Raw genomic sequence first — 19,081 nt, forward strand, 5'->3', positions numbered from 1 at the left:
TGTCCAGTTTGACCAATGTACATGGCAGAGGGGCATTGCTGGCACATGATGGCATATATCACATTGGTGGATGTGCAGGTGAACGAGCCTCTGATAGTGTGGCTGATGTTATTAGGCCCTGTGATGGTGTCCCCTGAATAGATATGTGGGCACAATTGGCAACGGGCTTTGTTGCAAGGATAAGTTCCTGGGTTAGTGGTTCTGTTGTGTGGTATGTGATTGTTGGTGAGTATTTGCTTCAGGTTGCGGGGCTGTCTGTAGGCAAGGACTGGCCTGTCTCCCAAGATTTGTGAGAGTGTTGGGTCATCCTTTAGGATAGGTTGTAGATCCTTAATAATGCGTTGGAGGGGTTTAAGTTGGGGGCTGAAGGTGACGGCTAGTGGCGTTCTGTTATTTTCTTTGTTAGGCCTATCCTGTAGTAGGTAACTTCTGGGAACTCTTCTGGCTCTATCAATCTGTTTCTTTACTTCTGCAGGTGGGTATTGTAGTTGTAAGAAAGCTTGACAGAGATCTTGTAGGTGTTTGGCTCTGTCTGAGCGGTTGTATCGCAGAGCTTGGCTGTAGACGATGGATCGTGTGGTGTGGTCAGGGTGAAAGCTGGAGGCATGCAGGTAGGAATAGCGGTCAGTAGGTTTCCGGTATAGGGTGGTGTTTATGTGACCATTGTTTATTAGCACTGTAGTGTCCAGGAAGTGGATCTCTTGTGTGGACTGGACCAGGCTGAGGTTGGTGGTGGGATGGAAATTGTTGAAATCATGGTGGAATTCCTCAAGGGCTTCTTTTCCATGGGTCCAGATGATGAAGATGTCATCAATATAGCGCAAGTAGAGTAGGGGCTTTAGGGGACGAGAGCTGAGGAAGCGTTGTTCTAAATCAGCCATAAAAATGTTGGCATACTGTGGGGCCATGCGGGTACCCATAGCAGTGCCGCTGATCTGAAGGTATACATTGTCCCCAAATGTGAAGTAGTTATGGGTAAGGACAAAGTCACAAAGTTCAGCCACCAGGTTAGCCGTGACATTATCGGGGATAGTGTTCTTGACGGCTTGTAGTCCATCTTTGTGTGGAATGTTGGTGTAGAGGGCTTCTACATCCATAGTGGCCAGGATGGTGTTATCAGGAAGATCACCGATGGATTGAAGTTTCCTCAGGAAGTCAGTGGTGTCTCGAAGGTAGCTGGGAGTGCTGGTAGCGTAGGGCCTGAGGAGGGAGTCTACATAGCCAGACAATCCTGCTGTCAGGGTGCCAATGCCTGAGATGATGGGGCGCCCAGGATTTCCAGGTTTATGGATCTTGGGTAGTAGATAGAATATCCCAGGTCGGGGTTCCAGGGGTGTGTCTGTGCGGATTTGATCTTGTGCTTTTTCAGGAAGTTTCTTGAGCAAATGCTGTAGTTGCTTTTGGTAACTCTCAGTGGGATCAGAGGGTAATGGCTTGTAGAAACTCGTGTTGGAGAGCTGCTGAGCAGCCTCTTGTTCATATTCCGACCTATTCATGATGACAACAGCACCTCCTTTGTCAGCCTTTTTGATTATGATGTCAGAGTTGTTTCTGAGGCTGTGGATGGCATTGCGTTCTGCATGGCTGAGGTTATGGGGCAAGTGATGTTGCTTTTCCACAATTTCAGCCCGTGCACGTCGGCGGAAGCACTCTATGTAGAAGTCCAGTCTGCTGTTTCGACCTTCAGGAGGAGTCCACCTAGAATCCCTCTTTCTGTAGTGTTGGTAGGGAGACCTCTGTGGATTAGTATGCTGTTCAGAGGTATTTTGGAAATATTCCTTGAGTCGGAGACGTCGAAAATAGGATTCTAGGTCACCACAGAACTGTATCATGTTCGTGGGGGTGGAGGGGCAGAAGAAGAGGCCCCGAGATAGAACAGCTGCTTCTGCTGGGCTGAGAGTATAGTTGGATAGGTTAACAATATTGCTAGGTGGGTTGAGGGAACCATTGCTGTGGCCCCTTGTAGCATGTAGTAGTTTAGAAAGTTTAGTGTCCTTTTTCTTTTGTAGAGAAGCAAAGTGTGCGCTGTAAATGGCTTGTCTAGTTTTAGTATAGTCCAGCCACGAGGAAGCTTGTGTGGAAGGTTGGTTTTTTGTGAGAGTATCCATTTTTGAGAGCTCATGCTTAATCTTTCCCTGTTTGCTGTAGAGGATGTTGATCAGGTGGTTCCGCAGTTCCTTTGAGAGCGTGTGGCACAAGCTGTCAGCATAGTCTGTGTGGTATGTAGATTGTAATGGATTTTTTACCTTCAGTCCTTTTGGTACGATGTCCATCTGTTTGCATTTGGAAAGGAAGATGACGTCTGCCTGTATCTGTACAAGTTTTTTCATGCAGTTGATAGATTTCCACTCCATACGGCTAAATGCAGTGCCTTGCATAATGACAGGTTTCAGAGTAACAGCCGTGTTAGTCTGTATTCACAAAAAGAAAAGGAGGACTTGTAGCACCTTAGAGACTAACCAATTTATTAGAGCATAAGCTTTCGTGAGCTACAGCTCACTTCATCGGATGCATATCGTGGAAACTGCAGCAGACTTTATATATACACAGAGAATATGAAACAATACCTCCTCCCACCCCACTGTCCTGCTGGTAATAGCTTATCTAAAGTGATCATCAGGTGGGCCATTTCCAGCAAATGCCCTCTACACCAACATTCCACACAAAGATGGACTACAAGCCGTCAAGAACACTATCCCCGATAATGTCACGGCTAACCTGGTGGCTGAACTTTGTGACTTTGTCCTTACCCATAACTACTTCACATTTGGGGACAATGTATACCTTCAGATCAGCGGCACTGCTATGGGTACCCGCATGGCCCCACAGTATGCCAACATTTTTATGGCTGATTTAGAACAACGCTTCCTCAGCTCTCGTCCCCTAAAGCCCCTACTCTACTTGCGCTATATTGATGACATCTTCATCATCTGGACCCATGGAAAAGAAGCCCTTGAGGAATTCCACCATGATTTCAACAATTTCCATCCCACCACCAACCTCAGCCTGGTCCAGTCCACACAAGAGATCCACTTCCTGGACACTACAGTGCTAATAAACAATGGTCACATAAACACCACCCTATACCAGAAACCTACTGACCGCTATTCCTACCTGCATGCCTCCAGCTTTCACCCTGACCACACCACACGATCCATCGTCTACAGCCAAGCTCTGCGATACAACCGCATTTGCTCCAACCCCTCAGACAGAGACAAACACCTACAAGATCTCTGTCAAGCTTTCTTACAACTACAATATCCACCTGCAGAAGTAAAGAAACAGATTGATAGAGCCAGAAGAGTTCCCAGAAGTTACCTACTACAGGACAGGCCTAACAAAGAAAATAACAGAACGCCACTAGCCGTCACCTTCAGCCCCCAACTTAAACCCCTCCAACGCATTATTAAGGATCTACAACCTATCCTAAAGGATGACCCAACACTCTCACAAATCTTGGGAGACAGGCCAGTCCTTGCCTACAGACAGCCCCGCAACCTGAAGCAAATACTCACCAACAATCACATACCACACAACAGAACCACTAACCCAGGAACTTATCCTTGCAACAAAGCCCGTTGCCAATTGTGCCCACATATCTATTCAGGGGACACCATCACAGGGCCTAATAACATCAGCCACACTATCAGAGGCTCGTTCACCTGCACATCCACCAATGTGATATATGCCATCATGTGCCAGCAATGCCCCTCTGCCATGTACATTGGTCAAACTGGACAGTCTCTACGTAAAAGAATAAATGGACACAAATCAGATGTCAAGAATTATAACATTCATATACCAGTCGGAGAACACTTCAATCTCTCTGGTCACGCAATCACAGACATGAAGGTCGCTATCTTAAAACAAAAAAACTTCAAATCCAGACTCCAGCGAGAAACTGCTGAATTGGAATTCATTTGCAAATTGGATACTATTAATTTAGGCTTAAATAGAGACTGGGAGTGGCTAAGTCATTATGCAAGGTAGCCTGTTTCCTCTTGTTTTTTCCTACCCCCCCTCCCCCAGATGTTCTGGTTTAACTTGGATTTAAACTTGAAGAGTGGTCAGTTTGGATGAGCTATTACCAGCAGGAGAGTGAGTTTGTGTGTGTATGGAGGTGGGGGGGATGTGAGAAAACCTGGACTTGTGCAGGAAATAGCCCAAGTTGATTGTCATGCACATTGTGTAAAGAGTTGTCACTTTGGATGGGCTATCACCAGCAGGAGAGTGAATTTGTGTGGGGGGGTGGAGGGTGAGAAAACCTGGATTTGTGCTGGAAATGGCCCACCTGATGATCACTTTAGATAAGCTATTACCAGCAGGACAGTGGGGTGGGAATAGGTATTGTTTCATATTCTCTGTGTATATATAAAGTCTGCTGCAGTTTCCACGATATGCATCTGATGAAGTGAGCTGTAGCTCACGAAAGCTTATGCTCTAATAAATTGGTTAGTCTCTAAGGTGCCACAAGTACTCCTTTTCTTTTTGTATTCATATATGATGGCTCTGGTACTTAAATTTCCTTTTTAAAACATTTCTTAGATAAAAGTTCCCTTTTAAACCATGTCTTGTCCTTTTAGCCTATGTAAATGTACTTAACTATTAAGTTAACATATTAAACGTTGCACATTCTATATTAATATTAATACTCTTTAAACCATGTATTTGGCTGTCCCAGTGGCCTTTCAGTAACATTGTGCACTACCATGTGGGAGACCGAAGTTCAATTTCTAGTCCTAGTCTCAATCTCCAGACAAGCTGTATATACAGCAGCCCAGATTCTCAGCTGTCCGGATTCCAGTATGCCCTGGGGCTCGGCACACCTGAGGCAGAGACCTCAAAGGAGCTGCTTGCAGCTGTCTGGTCTCATGTCTGGGTCTACCCTGTTCCAGACCTTAGAATAATCCAGAGCAGCCTCAGGCTGGCTATGGTCCCTGAGTAATGTTGCACTAGCGGGGATCCCTGGAGCACAGCAGCATTCAGCCACACACTCTTATCATCACACCTCTAACATGCTCCCATGCAATGGGCTGGGTGGGAGGTGGTGTAGGAGCTATTTGTATCAGTTCTACACAACCCAGGGATGCCCCTGTGTCAAGGGACTCCCCAGCTAATTGCGTAAATTGGCTTTTCAGACCAGGACAAATCAGCCAGAGCAGGGGCTCAGGATCTAGCCTAGTGCCAACAATGGATAGGAAGAGGCATAGTTTTGCATAATGAAAAGACATGGTTAATATATATAATATGATTCATAATTTCTCAGATGAAATTATTTGTGCTGCTTATTTTGTGCACTACATTTGTCGTGGACAATGGAATCAGGATAGTCAGTTTCAATTTCTGGTTGTCATGCATTAGCACAATCATGCAAAATTTGGGTTGCAAAGATACTCTAAGCAATACTCTCATTGATTTTTTAAAAAAATTTTGAAAGCATTACTGTTAAAACTAAGTTTTGTTTAAAACATGCTGGCTTTTTTTCTCTAAACTAAAATACTAAATTTAGGTTCAAAATTATTTCATAATGACCATTTAGAAAAGACCTTTCTAGTCACCTGTTAGATTATATTGATGGGCTCCAAGTGGAGTCTCTAGTGTTCTTTACCCCAGATGAATGCAAGCTGTGACCATATGCTGGCAAAATTCCCATCCAGATGAGCAAACCCCTGTACATAACTAGACACAGGAAGCAGAAAACATTGCTTGGAATTGTAAAACTAAATGGACCAGGTACTCAGGTGGTATAAATCATTGTAGCCCCATTTAAGTCCATGGAGTTATATTGAGTCACATCAATTGAGGATCTAGCCCTTTAATCTTTATTGGGAGCAACAGATTGATAAAACAGCTTCCATATGTCCACTTAGCACATTGATAAAATCATCACATTATCAGATGCACCAAATCCTGCTACAACAGACCATCCTGAAGAAACAAAACTAAACACAGCACTTTCATGCCAGCTTCAAACTGCAGTTAGTCAGGTAGCAGTGAAGGCAAGCAGTCTGACATTTCAGCTCAGTGAGAAAAGCTTTATAATGCTTGCTGCTTCTTCTGCCTTATTACATGCATTTTGAAATGTATACCTACACACTTTAGTTTTGTTTTTACTCTACTCCAGGCCTGGGAGTATTTACCTGAAAATCTGATCCTTTTGCAAAAAGATGTCAGTACAAACCTCAAGTATGTAATTGCAGAGTTTTGGGAAAACATGATATCGGTGATTTTCATCAAAACTACATTTTGGTTTGACTGTTGCTTTTCACCTGGTCTGGTGTCTGTGGAACGATGTGAACATTCCTGGTCTCATCACACTAAAGTAGATACATTGTTTATTGTTGTAATTCACTGGAGCTAACGTGAATTTAGAAAACATTTAATGGAATTATTGCTGGATGTGTGCTATCATTCAAAGATATCATACAGAAAATTGATTTCCTCTTACCTAATTAAATACTTCAAACAAATGTTTCACAACAACCACTCCAGGAAATCTATACATAATATTGTTGTGTGGAGATAGGTGAGGGCAGGATACAAGTCCATTTAGAACAACTGCTCTTTGGGACTGCTTATATCCAACTGCAGCTTATGCTGCAATAAGTCTGCATGGGCAGTAAGGCCACGTCAATCTATCGGGGATCAATTTATCATAGCTACTATAGACGTGATAAATCGATCCCTGATCACTCTGCTGTCGACTCTGGAACTCCACCAGGGCGAGAGGCGGAAACAGAGTCGACAGGGGAGCAGCGGCCGTCGATCCCACGCCGCGAGGACGTGAAGTAAGTGATTCTAAGTCGATCTAAGATACATCGACTTCAGCTACACTATTCTTGTAGCTGAAGTTGTGTATCTTAGATCGATTCCCCCCCGCCACCCAGTGTAGACCAGGCCACAGAGTGTAGGACACTGCCGTGCAAAAGGCCAGCATAAGGACTGTCCCCAAGTCCCACTTAAGCCCTCAAAATAGGGCAAAGTGGCATTTAAGTGATGCATGCATAGGTCTTGTGAACCGGCGTTATGAACAGGGATGAATTGTGACCCTTGAGAATATGGTCCAATGTTCTCAAGGATATGCCAGTCAAGTAGAGTGCAATTAGATTATGTTAGATGGGATAAATCTGATGACTTTTTCCTCCCTAACCTTCAGACAGTCTAGGTTATCTGTAGAATTACTTGCCAAGTTATTATACTCATAGCTCACTCCTGTGGGGGCCAACTCATTGGCTTCTGTATGGTGCAGTGCAATGTTTGAAAATGAGAGGAAAGTGATCAGGAACAGCCAGCATGGATTCACCAAGGGTAGGTCATGCCTGACTAATCTAATCGCCTTTTATGATGAGATTACTGGTTCTGTGGATGAAGGGAAAGCAGTGGATGTATTGTTTCTTGACTTTAGCAAAGCTTTTGACACGGTCTCCCACAGTATTCTTGTCAGCAAGTTAAGGAAGTATGGGCTGGATGAATGCACTATAAGGTGGGTAGAAAGCTGGCTAGATTGTCGGGCTCAACGGGTAGTGATCAATGGCTCCATGTCTAGTTGGCAGCCGGTATCAAGTGGAGTGCCCCAAGGGTCGGTCCTGGGGCCGGTTTTGTTCAATATCTTCATAAATGATCTGGAGGATGGTGTGGATTGCACTCTCAGCAAATTTGCGGATGATACTAAACTGGGAGGAGTGGTAGATACGCTGGAGGGGAGGGATAGGATACAGAAGGACCTAGACAAATTGGAGGATTGGGCCAAAAGAAATCTGATGAGGTTCAATAAGGATAAGTGCAGGGTCCTGCACTTAGGACGGAAGAACCCAATGCACAGCTACAGACTAGGGACCGAATGGCTAGGCAGCAGTTCTGCAGAAAAGGACCTAGGGGTGACAGTGGACGAGAAGCTGGATATGAGTCAGCAGTGTGCCCTTGTTGCCAAAAAGGCCAATGGCATTTTGGGATGTATAAGTAGGGGCATAGCGAGCAGATAGAGGGACGTGATCGTTCCCCTCTATTCGACATTGGTGAGGCCTCATCTGGAGTACTGTGTCCAGTTTTGGGCCCCACACTTCAAGAAGGATGTGGATAAATTGGAGAGAGTCCAGCGAAGGGCAACAAAAATGATTAGGGGACTGGAACACATGAGTTATGAGGAGAGGCTGAGGGAGCTGGGATTGTTTAGCCTGCAGAAGAGAAGAATGAGGGGGGATTTGATAGCTGCTTTCAACTACCTGAAAGGGGGTTCCAAAGAGGATGGCTCTAGACTGTTCTCAATGGTAGCAGATGACAGAACGAGGAGTAATGGTCTCAAGTTGCAGTGGGGGAGGTTTAGATTGGATATTAGGAAAAACTTTTTCACTAAGAGGGTGGTGAAACACTGGAATGCGTTACCTAGGGAGGTGGTAGAATCTCCTTCCTTAGAGGTTTTTAAGGTCAGGCTTGACAAAGCCCTGGCTGGGATGATTTAACTGGGAATTGGTCCTGCTTCGAGCAGGGGGTTGGACTAGATGACCTTCTGGGGTCCCTTCCAACCCTGATATTCTGTGATTCTATGAAAAAGTGCTCACTGAGCCACCAGATTGCCTCTTGAATGTTGTTTGCTTTGATTCAGCACTTTCAACACTTTGAGCCCTATTTCTGGATTTCTTCAAAATTGATTTTCTAATGCAATTTAACTTGAGATCCCTGTGTGCCTGATTCTTATTTATGCTAGGACCCCTTTATATGTCTCTGGCAGGGTAAAGAGGGCTATAGTATAAATAATAAATAGAGTATAGATGTATGCACTTTAATGCCTTTTTACATTTCCAAATCAGTGTAAAGGGGACGTAGCATAAATGAGAACCAGGCACTGTGTATGGATAATGTTCTGAGAATTTCAGTCATGCTGAAGCTTCTGCAGGGTGGTAAAACTGCGGCTGTTCATGTCTTCACAGAAGGTTCAGAGAGGAAGGTAGCTATATGGAGCTTGTGGCTTAAGCAGTAAGGAATATAAGCTTGCCTTACAAGCTGAGGTTATTTACACTCAGTGGTGCTGCCAATGGTGATGAAAAATTATGTTAGGACAGGAAGATCTCCTTCCACCTGCCTATTTTCAGCTATGGGCATATGCATGACAGTGTAGTATGCCATGCAAAATTGGCTGCAATATGTGCGTGCACAAGCATAACACTTTGCTGTGAGAGGAATCGATGCAAAACTTCAGGATTGGACAAAACTTGTGAATCAAATTCAAGCATGGTGCAGAGGGCTGGCACAAAGCCCTCTGCATCACTTATGCCTGCACAGGAGATGGAGAGTTCAGATGTCCTGGCCACACAGCAGGGCCTCTCCACCCCTTAATACAATAGAAGAGGGACCCATACTCTCCCTGACATGGCTACTGTCAAGTGGCTGCCTAAAATGTAATAGCAGCTGCAATGTCTCAACATGTTTTATAAAATAGGTAAGTATAATTTGTTCTGCTCATTTTTCAAATGGCAAAACTAAAGTACTGAAAATTTAAGTCCACAACGTAATTTAGCATTGGAGCTGGGGTCAGAACTCCTGGCTTACAGACCTGTGATCAGAGCATCGAAAGTAAATTAATCAGAGCCATGCTGGCTTTGCTCCAGAATGAAACATAGGAGAAATATGTGTTCACAAGTTGGAAAGGACCAAAATCAACTGAGAAATAAATTCTGCTGACACTTGCCAGTAAGCTAAGAACACATCACCTGACCATTTGTTTGAAGGATTTTTTTTAATTGCTGAATAGAAAATCTCTCTGAAAGTCTAATAGTCTAATGATTGAAGAAACCTTACTTACAAATAGGCAGCAGACAATCAGAAATTAGAATGGAGAGTTTTCTTATAAAGCTACCAAAAATTTAAATGACTATTAGGAAAAATAGATTCAATATTTGATTAGGTTTCAGAGTAGCAGCCGTGTTAGTCTGTATCCGCAAAAAGGAAAGGAGTACTTGTGGCACCTTAGAGACTTACAAATTTATTTGAACATAAGTTTTCGTGAGCTACAGCTCACTTCATCAGATGCATGCTATGGAAAATACAGTGGGGAGATTTATATACACAGAGAACATGAAACAATGGGTGTTACCATACACACTGTAACAAGAGTGATCAGGTAAGGTGAGCTATTACCAGCAGGACAGCGGGGGTGGACCTTTCGTAGTGATAATCAAGGTGGGCCATTTCCAGCAGTTGACAAGAATCACCTCCCCATGCTCTCCTGCTGATAATAGCTCACCTTACCTGATCACTCTTGTTACCGTGTTTATGGTAACACCCATTGTTTCATGTTCTCTGTGTATATAAATCTCCCCACTGTATTTTCCACAGCATGCATCCAATGAAGTGAGCTGTAGCTCACAAAAGCTTATGCTCAGATAAATGTGTTAGTCTCTAAGGTGCCACAAGTACTCCTTTTCTTTTTGCTAATATTTGGTTATTCAACCATAAGCAATAAGCATTCTACTGACAGCAATCTGGGCATTCAGAGTAGGTCACTTGTGGGCCATTCAGGACAGTGCAGTAAGATTAGGCTTTTAAAAAGAGTAAAAGACATAAAAGGAAATCTACAGGGCCAATCATGTACCTTTTACCCAAGGTTTGATTTTTGCCTTGTAGGCACAGTGCTTACCAAGGAGCTGTGCAGAGCTACAGAACTCTAAGGGGAGTATTGGGAGGCATTCTGCCTCAGGCAAGCACAGGTGCACAGCTTACTTTCACTCACATGGCCAGTGAGCTTTGCTGGCAGATACATGAGAGGGAGGAGAACAATGACATTGTGTCTCCCTTGGCGAGTTTGTAAGGAGCAGTCCCTGTATTTCCCTCAGCGCAGGGTCTGTAATTCTGCCTGGCTTTTATGCAGGCCAGGCAAAGAGGTGGGAAGGGGGGGAAGTTCCCTGCACACATTTCACACCTGGATAAAGGCCAGGCAGAATCTGGCCCTCATTAAGGAATATACGGTTGGCCCAGAATAAGTCAACTGGAACATAAAGGATGTTGTATATGTGAGCTCTAAGGCTTCGCTCTCCCGTTAGTTACCAGGGTCAGACTGTGACTGACCCTTGTTTTCAGTGAAGGCAAGAGGGTGAAAGGAGTCTCTCCATACCTGCATAGCCTGCATAAAGGCCAGGAATAGCTGTGCTCAGGAGGACCCCTCCCTATTCCTCTGGAGGCTAATGACACCATAACGAGAGCAGAGATGGGCAGGGAGGAGGTGGGGCCATGGGTCCACCTCAGCATGCATTGCTAGATGGGTATGCAGGAGGTAATACGCATCCCATAAAGGTGTAACAGCATGGCTCCATGTGTGCGCCAGGCATCTCTAGGAGGCTTTGTGCTGACCTGATGCAGAATGCCTCTCAGTGCTCCCTCCAGAACAGTGTGACTCTACCCTGACCCTTGCTATGTGCTGGGCCTACAAGGCACAAATGAGCCCTCATTCTGAGCCTGATTCTGCCACGCTGAATAGCACCTTACTCCACAAGTAATCCCACTGAAATAACTGGCACCACCCAGCAATTAAGGGACTACTCAATAAAAGGATTGCCAATTTATTATCATTCAGGAAAAAAAATAACTTAAGTCTCTGTTGAAAAGCTGTGTAACAGAGAACTGGACACTACTAGATATAAAAAAGAAGTCAGATAGGATAAACTAGAGAAAGATGGAGCTGGACTGCTTACTCCCTTGTGCAGTCATTTACCACCTGTGCAAAACACTACCAATGAGTTTTACACTCACTCTGCATGAGTGTAATGAAGAGGGGACTCAAACCCTTTGTCTCTATACATTGATGTGTTATAAAAAAGAATGCACAAATGAAAAGGAAACACTTTAATAAACTTTAAGAGAATAGAATAGCGGAAAGAATTCACTTAGATGTTACATATTTGAAACCAGAATATATATTTTCACACTTCTGCTAAGGGTTTTTTGTGTTTGTTTGTTTGCTACCATAAAATATAGGGAAAGAAAGAGTGTGTTACCATACTGTACTGACATTTTCATCCCGCCTATAGAAGTAGCAGTCATTTTAAAAAGTTATGGTCTTGTAATGAGAAAAGATCTAATGCTTACTGGTACTTTAATGTCTGGATAATTAAATGTACTTAATTTGAAAACACTAAGTTATTTAATGCAATACAGTTACAATACTAGTCAATGTAGTTATATTCGTCATCATGTCTATATCATAGTGATTAGTTGCTTTCTATATCATCATGTCTATATCATAGTGATTAGTTGATAAAACACTTCTAGAATGTAATGAAAAGGTTTACATAATGTAATTGCAGTAAAGACCTACAATTTTAAAAAGAATTTGAATTAGTTTATTTAAATTCAACAGTACTATTACAATTTGGCTATTGTTATCAAACTAAAAACTTCACAGGCTCCCTTCAAACAAAATCATTGAGGAATCATTTTCTATAGTAAAATGATCAGTATAATCTATTTTAGAATAATCATGACATGGATATATTTAATTTGAATTGTCTACATAACAATTTTGATTGTGCTATTTTAGGATAAAAAACCTTCCATCAAATCATTGCTCTGCCTAAATTGCTATTAGATATAGCTAATAGCAATTAAATGTGGTCATGGACATACTGAAAATGTATACCATTATGAAATTTGCAGGCATGTAGCCTTAAATACATCTTTTAACTTTATTTGCACACACTGAGCTTCACATTCTGTTTTTAACTGCTGATGAAGTTTGGGTGAACATTTTAAGTTGCTTGACTGACAGTCTGTTTATTGTTTAACCTTTTTATTGGGCTTCTAAAGAAATGTATCAAATATTTACCAATCCGAATCTCCCTACAGCAAAGCAGACAACAAATATCTCCATGTATACAATTAGTACTATTAGCCTATTTACATTAAAGAAGAATAGTGTATTTGAATAATGTATTTTTCAACAGTGGTTCCAGCATGCTAATTTATTGGCCAATTTCAAAAATAATTCTATAATGTAATTATACACACAGTAAATGTGCTATATTTAACACAAAGTCACATATGGTGAAGAACATATCAAACTATCAGTTAAAATGTTTAAAATAGATTCTCATGTCATCTGATCTTCAGAAGTATGTGTTAAAACATCAAGGACTAGATTCACAAGGGGGACTTAAGACTAAGTCCGACATGTAGGCACCACTGGAATTCATAAAACCACCATTCAGCTGCCACCTAACCTTGTAGGCACCTAAAGTCCCAATGTGCCTACATTTCCATTTGTGGGCATGTGCACAGCTATTAAAGTCCTGACACCACTAAGTTGCTTGGTGCCTGACTCATACCTAAGCTCTAGAGGGATTCACAAACTTGGCATTTTCCTACTTGTCTTACCTGCAGGACCTTATCTGGCACACATGCTCAGAGCTTGCCTAACCTGGACAAAAGACAAGAGGAGGAGCTGATTGTATGCTTGTACCCTGAGGTTAGGGCACTCCACTATGAGATAGGAAACCTGGGTTCAAATGGCTGATCTACCTTATTTAGAGCAGAAACTTGAACCTATGTTTCTCACCTCTTGGGTAAGCACTGCAACCTCTGGGCTTTTGAGTATAAAAGGAGGCTTGTCTTCATTCCCTTGTGAGAATAGGGCTGACCTGGCTTAAGCACTTAACTCCAGGAGAAGATTCACAGCTATGAATCCCAAACAGTGATACACATCTCTCTTGGACCTGGAGTTAGGGGCTTAACTCTGGGAGAGGGTGGGCTTAGGTCTCCTTGGTATTTCCTGCTATCTAATGTAGACAGTTCTGTGCTCAGCATGCTGGCTTTTGTGAATCCCTTTCTTAGGTGCCTATGATGGGGTGTGCTCTCCACACTGGCCCTGAGAGAGTTGAATTAGGCCATGTGGAGGGCACTAATTAGGAGGCAGCTCACCTGTGAGAGAACTGGCAGGTCTTCTATAAAGCCAGGAGGCTGGTAGCAGCAGGAGGAAGCTTGCAGTCTCTCTCTCTGAGTTAAGGTCCTATTGGGTTCTAGGAAGTGGGCAGATACAAACCTGCCCATTGCTAAAGGACCCTCTCCCAGCCTTAGGGAAGGATCAATAAGGTCCAGGAACTCAAATAATTACGGGGGCAACCAAAAATGTAACAGGGGCAGGTGTGAAGATTAAAGGGTCAATCAAAGGGAACCTGAGGGGGACACCGAGCAGAGAACCCCGAACAGTGCCCACTGCTCCTCGAAGGTGTCAAGGGAGCCAGTGGATGCTGCCCAGAGGAACTCTGGCCAGATACGTGAGCGAAGGCAGGATCAGAAATAGGCCCCACAGCTGCAGGAAACCCACTCAGCCAACTTCCTCTCCCTGGTCTTATAGATGGCTACTTTGGCCAGGGCTAGGAGGAGGTTGACAAGGAGGTCCTGCAATCCCTGAGTTAAGGTAGAAGGAAGGGAAGATAGGAACCCCTGAGAAAAGGTAGAGGAACCTAGGAGGAAGGGTTTATCTAATAGGCGTAACAGCAAGGGGTCTGACTAGGAAGACTGGAGAATGAAAAGCTTAGAGACACACGGTAGGAAGTAGTCCAGGGTGATAGCAGTAAAGTAGATGTAGCTGCAGAACCTAGCTTGCGGTAGGGCCCTGGACTGGAACCCAGAGTAGAGGGCAGGCCTGGGTTCCCCTGCTATCCACTGCTAAGTGATATTGCTAGGGGCAATGAAGGGAAAGACTGCCTGAGTCATTGCAGGAATGATGTAGTCAGGGTGGTAGGCATGAGGACTGCTTGACGCTGCTGATGCAGAAGGACTTTGAAAGACTCCCCTGGAAGGAGAAACTGCAGTGTGACCTGGCTGGAGGGCCAAGTCATGAAGCAGCTGTATCATGATCCTATGAGCAGGAGGAGACCTTCAATGGGGAATGAGAAGAAAGGGGACACTGAACTGGGTAGATCTAATCTCCAGAATCACCAGAGTAGGTTCTACCCAGGTGTGAGTAGAGCACCCCACGACAGTAACTAACTGTCATATGCATTGTATAGGGAGCCTGGATCCGTAACTTGGGGTTGTGAATTCCACTAGGCAGCAAGGCACCTAAACGTTAGGTGTTGAAATACTGTGCATTCCAGTGCCTAAGTCCCCCTTGTGAACTTCGCCACAAATGAACATAAAAACCTTTCCACGTATTCACCCTACATTATTTTGCTATGAAGAAGCATTGCAGTGGAGACTTTAGGTGCACAGTAAGTAAAAATCCCATCAATTTATAAATAAAATGAAGGGACTGATAAATCTCCAAAGCTAAAAAATGCTTGAAATTGAGAAATCTCCAAAAAGCTTCAAACTGGTAGTATTTGCTTTACAATTTAAAACAAAATTCTTGATCTCTACTGTTGACTTCGCACAGAGAGGAAACTAAAGAGAAAGTATATTAGATTATAATATTATACATGTTGATTTCTGGTGGGGAGGGTGATGAAGGAAATATTCAACAAGTGCAAATGTGCTAAGGGACAGATTCTGCAACCTGTTGTCCATGGACCTCTGGGGGTCTGCAGACTGTCTAAGATTTCCAAACATTTCCATTTGAAATTTTGTTAGGGCTGTGCAAATGAAAAAAGGTTGAAAACCACTGGAATAGATTGTTACTATGCAGTTAGTCCTACTGATTGCAATGGACCTACTACCAAAGTAAAGTGTTATTCAGAGTAAGTGCGTGTGGCAGAAACTAGTCTTAAATTACAAGTGGTAATGAAGACTGAAAGAAGCTATCGTGAATAACCTTCTATTTACAAAAAAAATAGCCAAGTACAAAGTAAAACAGTGTGAAACATTTTTCAGAGGAACAGCCGTGTTAGTCTGTATTCACAAAAAGAAAAGGAGTACTTGTGGCACCTTAGAGACTAACCAATTTATTTGAGCATGAGCTTTCGTGAGCTACAGCTCACTTCATCAGATGTTTACCGTGGAAACTGCAGCAGACTTTATATACACACAGAAATCATGAAACAATACCTCCTCCCACCCCACTGTCCTGCTGGTAATAGCTTATCTAAAGTGATCAACAGGTGGGCCATTTCCAGCACAAATCCAGGTTTTCTCACCCTCCACCCCCCCACACAAATTCACTCTCCTGCTGGTGCTAGCCCATCCAAAGTGTGAAACATGAAATTGGTGATTAATTTCTTCACTGGTGCTGTACAAGATTTGGGTTGTGATCAGTAACCTAGAATGGAAACATGAATGCAATCCTATAGGTGGCATCCTCACTTTTAAACCACTCGCTAACTCCAGTTGCTATAGCAACTTGATACAGCTTTGTAAGGGGAGATTTTAATGTCATTTCAAAACTTTAATCACCATAGCAACACAATTTAGCTCTTTGAAGCAAAATCGTATTTTTTTTACGAATTTTTAATGTGTATCTTACTCCACTTGTATTTCTTTCCCTCTGGAAAAGACAAAAAGCATCTCATTACAAAGGAAAGATGGAACGTAACTATCCTTGCGTCACTACTTCACCATTATTCAAAATACAACAAAAGCAGAAGGGTGGGTGTGTGGGGAGGGTGTGTGGACAAGATTAAAACATTTCAAAGTAACTTTTACAACCTATTTTTTATAATGGGAACTGTACTATTTTAACACTCAATGCATTAGCATTCATTCATTCCTGCTATTCAGTTCCACAAGTCGGGCCCCTTTGAAGCAAAGAGGTTTCCACTAGAAAGAAAGGTTTCAAAATTCACGATGGATACATAGACTGATGAGATGAAGAATGCTGACTCGTTGTTTTTAGGAAGTCAGTGTATTGCAGATCCTGGGTCTTTGTGTGTGTGTATGAGAGGGGGGGGGGGGACTTACCTATAGTTGACACTACTGTCCCCACAAAATAGAAAGCCCCGGTGAAGTCCCATCTTGGTCTTACGGCATCTGCCCGGATGCCCGCGGCCATGGCTGCTTCATAACTCCGCAGGAAGTCCCTTAGCTCAGGCATACTGATGTTGAATATTTGGCTGAAGTTTTGGAGGGTCCTGTTCCAGCGATGCTGAGCCTCGACTTCGGACGGCCTCTCGAGGGCTGAGAACACTGTAGCTCCGGCTGCCAGGTAAGCTGCGATCAGGGCCGCTAAGAGGAGGAATCTGCCATTGTCCTTGTTGAAATGGGACAAGCAGCAGCAGCCCTGCGATCTCCGGCTAGACATCATCCAAATTTCAGCACCCCCGAGCCGGCGGACAGTGACCAACACCTCCTCGAAGACACTGGCATTGGACTACTGTTAAACTCATGGAATCCCGAGTTAAAATCGTAGCTGGTTCATTGCAGGTGCGTCTTTTCTCAGTCATACTTAGCAAGAGCCAGCGGGGAGCCCTGAACTGCCATGCTGATTTCAGGGGCTGAAGCTGCAGGAGAATACAACTAGCCTGAAGCCCAGAGGGTCCTGTGGACAATCCCCACCTTGGCTTTAGCTTTCCTTGGAGCCACGTCTGGAGTTCCTTTTTCCTTTGAGCTCTCCACTGAGCTCTGAACTGCAGTGGCCATTGGTTTCTGGGAAACGGCTTTACTCCGCATCCCCATCCCCCCTGTGACCATATTATTTGTATCCAGCCTGCCACCCGCTGACAGACACCGTCTGTCTGGCGTCCTCTTTTGCGGAAAGTTATTGATTTCAGGAGCGCTGGTTTTTGGTAGCCAGGGTGAATGGGGTCCAATGTTCTCTCATTCCAATTAACAACTGTTTGGTCATGACGTATTCAATGGAATAGCTGGGGTTCGCCAAATAATACTACTTACATCACGCTAATATCTTAAGGTTTTATTTGCAAAGTTCTGGGGAATTTGCCCTGGTAACAGATCCCTTAAATTCCGCATCTTAAAAAGTATTCTCTGTCTCCACTGTGAGTCCATATTTCCATATACAACTCGCTGCATCATGCTTACAGGCATCCATAAGTATCCCCTGAGACCAGTGTCGGTAGTTAGGGATCAGCTGCGTTTAAAGCCATCTTGATTCTGTCGGAGCTCAAGATTTGGCAAAACACCATGAGTCTGGCTTTCAGCTTCGTTGTTCCATCATGCGCACTGGTCCCCTGCATTTGCTCAGATTTTTTTTGCTTTCATTTCGTTGGGTGAAAATGCAGTCACACCTTTCTGCAGACCGTAACTGCTCTGGGTTATAACATATCTACATTCAAACGTGCCTCTCTGCTCGCGAAAAGGGCTCGACAAGTTTTTTCGTATAGAATCCCAAACGGTTTAAGGCTTATTTTGTAACAAAGCACTGGATGTATACCCAAGTTACTTCCTCTGCGCGCACTGGTGTATACTTCAAACTGGATGGTTCGTTGCAAAAATGCATCCGTAGACAGCCATGCAATTCACCAGGGAGGCAAATTTCAATCTGGATACGAGGGGTGACTTCTACTTTTTTGCCTGAAGAAAAGGAGGACTTGTGGCACCTTAGAGACTAACCAATTTATTTGAGCATGAGCTTTCCTGAGCTACAGCTCACTTCTGTTACTCTGAAACCTTTTTTTGCCTGACTCATTCTAGGAGTCCCCTGTTGGGCTCGATTTCTGTCTCCACCTGAAGTCAGCGTAAAAGCCTTGGTGTTAAAATTCATTGTAAATCACAGTATTCAGCCAGACAGTTCCCGGCCCCTCATCCCCCCAAAGTCCCTGAACTAGCCGCATCTAATGGCACTTTTCGCTCTGGCTCCGTGCACTGAGCCTCGGAAGCCGCGGGGTTAGTCCAAAGGGCTGTTTACAGCGTCTCCAAGAGCCGTGGGGCGGCATATTTCACAGACAGTCTGCGGGGGGAGGCGACCCTTGAGAGCAGGCAAAGGGAGCTGGCGCGCTGCCCTGTACCCGCACCCTGGGGAGCGCGGCGCTGCAGCCGCCGCCGCCCGCCGCCACCTCTAGCGGGGCCGCGGCGGCTCAGACAGGCGCGCTTCAGCGTGGGGCTAATGCCCCCTGTGTTCTCCTCGCTCATGGACGGGATATTTTGCGGCAGATCCGCTGACACCTAACCAAATGCAAAACGCCTGATCGGAGGAGGGTGGAAAATGGTGGCTCTGCCCGCCCGCCGGCCGAGGGGCCTGCGCTCTTTGTTCTGGGGGCTCCGA

General features: G+C 44.2%; 1 protein-coding gene across 1 annotated transcript in view; it reads right to left on the minus strand.

The window, feature by feature from the left end:
- The window catches only part of KCNK12 (potassium two pore domain channel subfamily K member 12), a 64,488-nt gene extending 45,729 nt beyond the window's left edge, over positions 1 to 18,759 (minus strand). Inside the window, exon 1 of the mRNA XM_073339154.2 lies at positions 16,822 to 18,759. Coding sequence (XP_073195255.1) covers positions 16,822 to 17,164 — 343 coding nt within the window. The 5' untranslated portion in view covers positions 17,165 to 18,759. The remainder of the gene's footprint in view (positions 1 to 16,821) is intronic.
- Positions 18,760 to 19,081: the final 322 nt, after the last annotated feature.

The sequence above is a fragment of the Lepidochelys kempii genome, chromosome 3, assembly GCF_965140285.1.
Source record: "Lepidochelys kempii isolate rLepKem1 chromosome 3, rLepKem1.hap1, whole genome shotgun sequence".
Taxonomy (NCBI): domain Eukaryota; kingdom Metazoa; phylum Chordata; order Testudines; family Cheloniidae; genus Lepidochelys; species Lepidochelys kempii.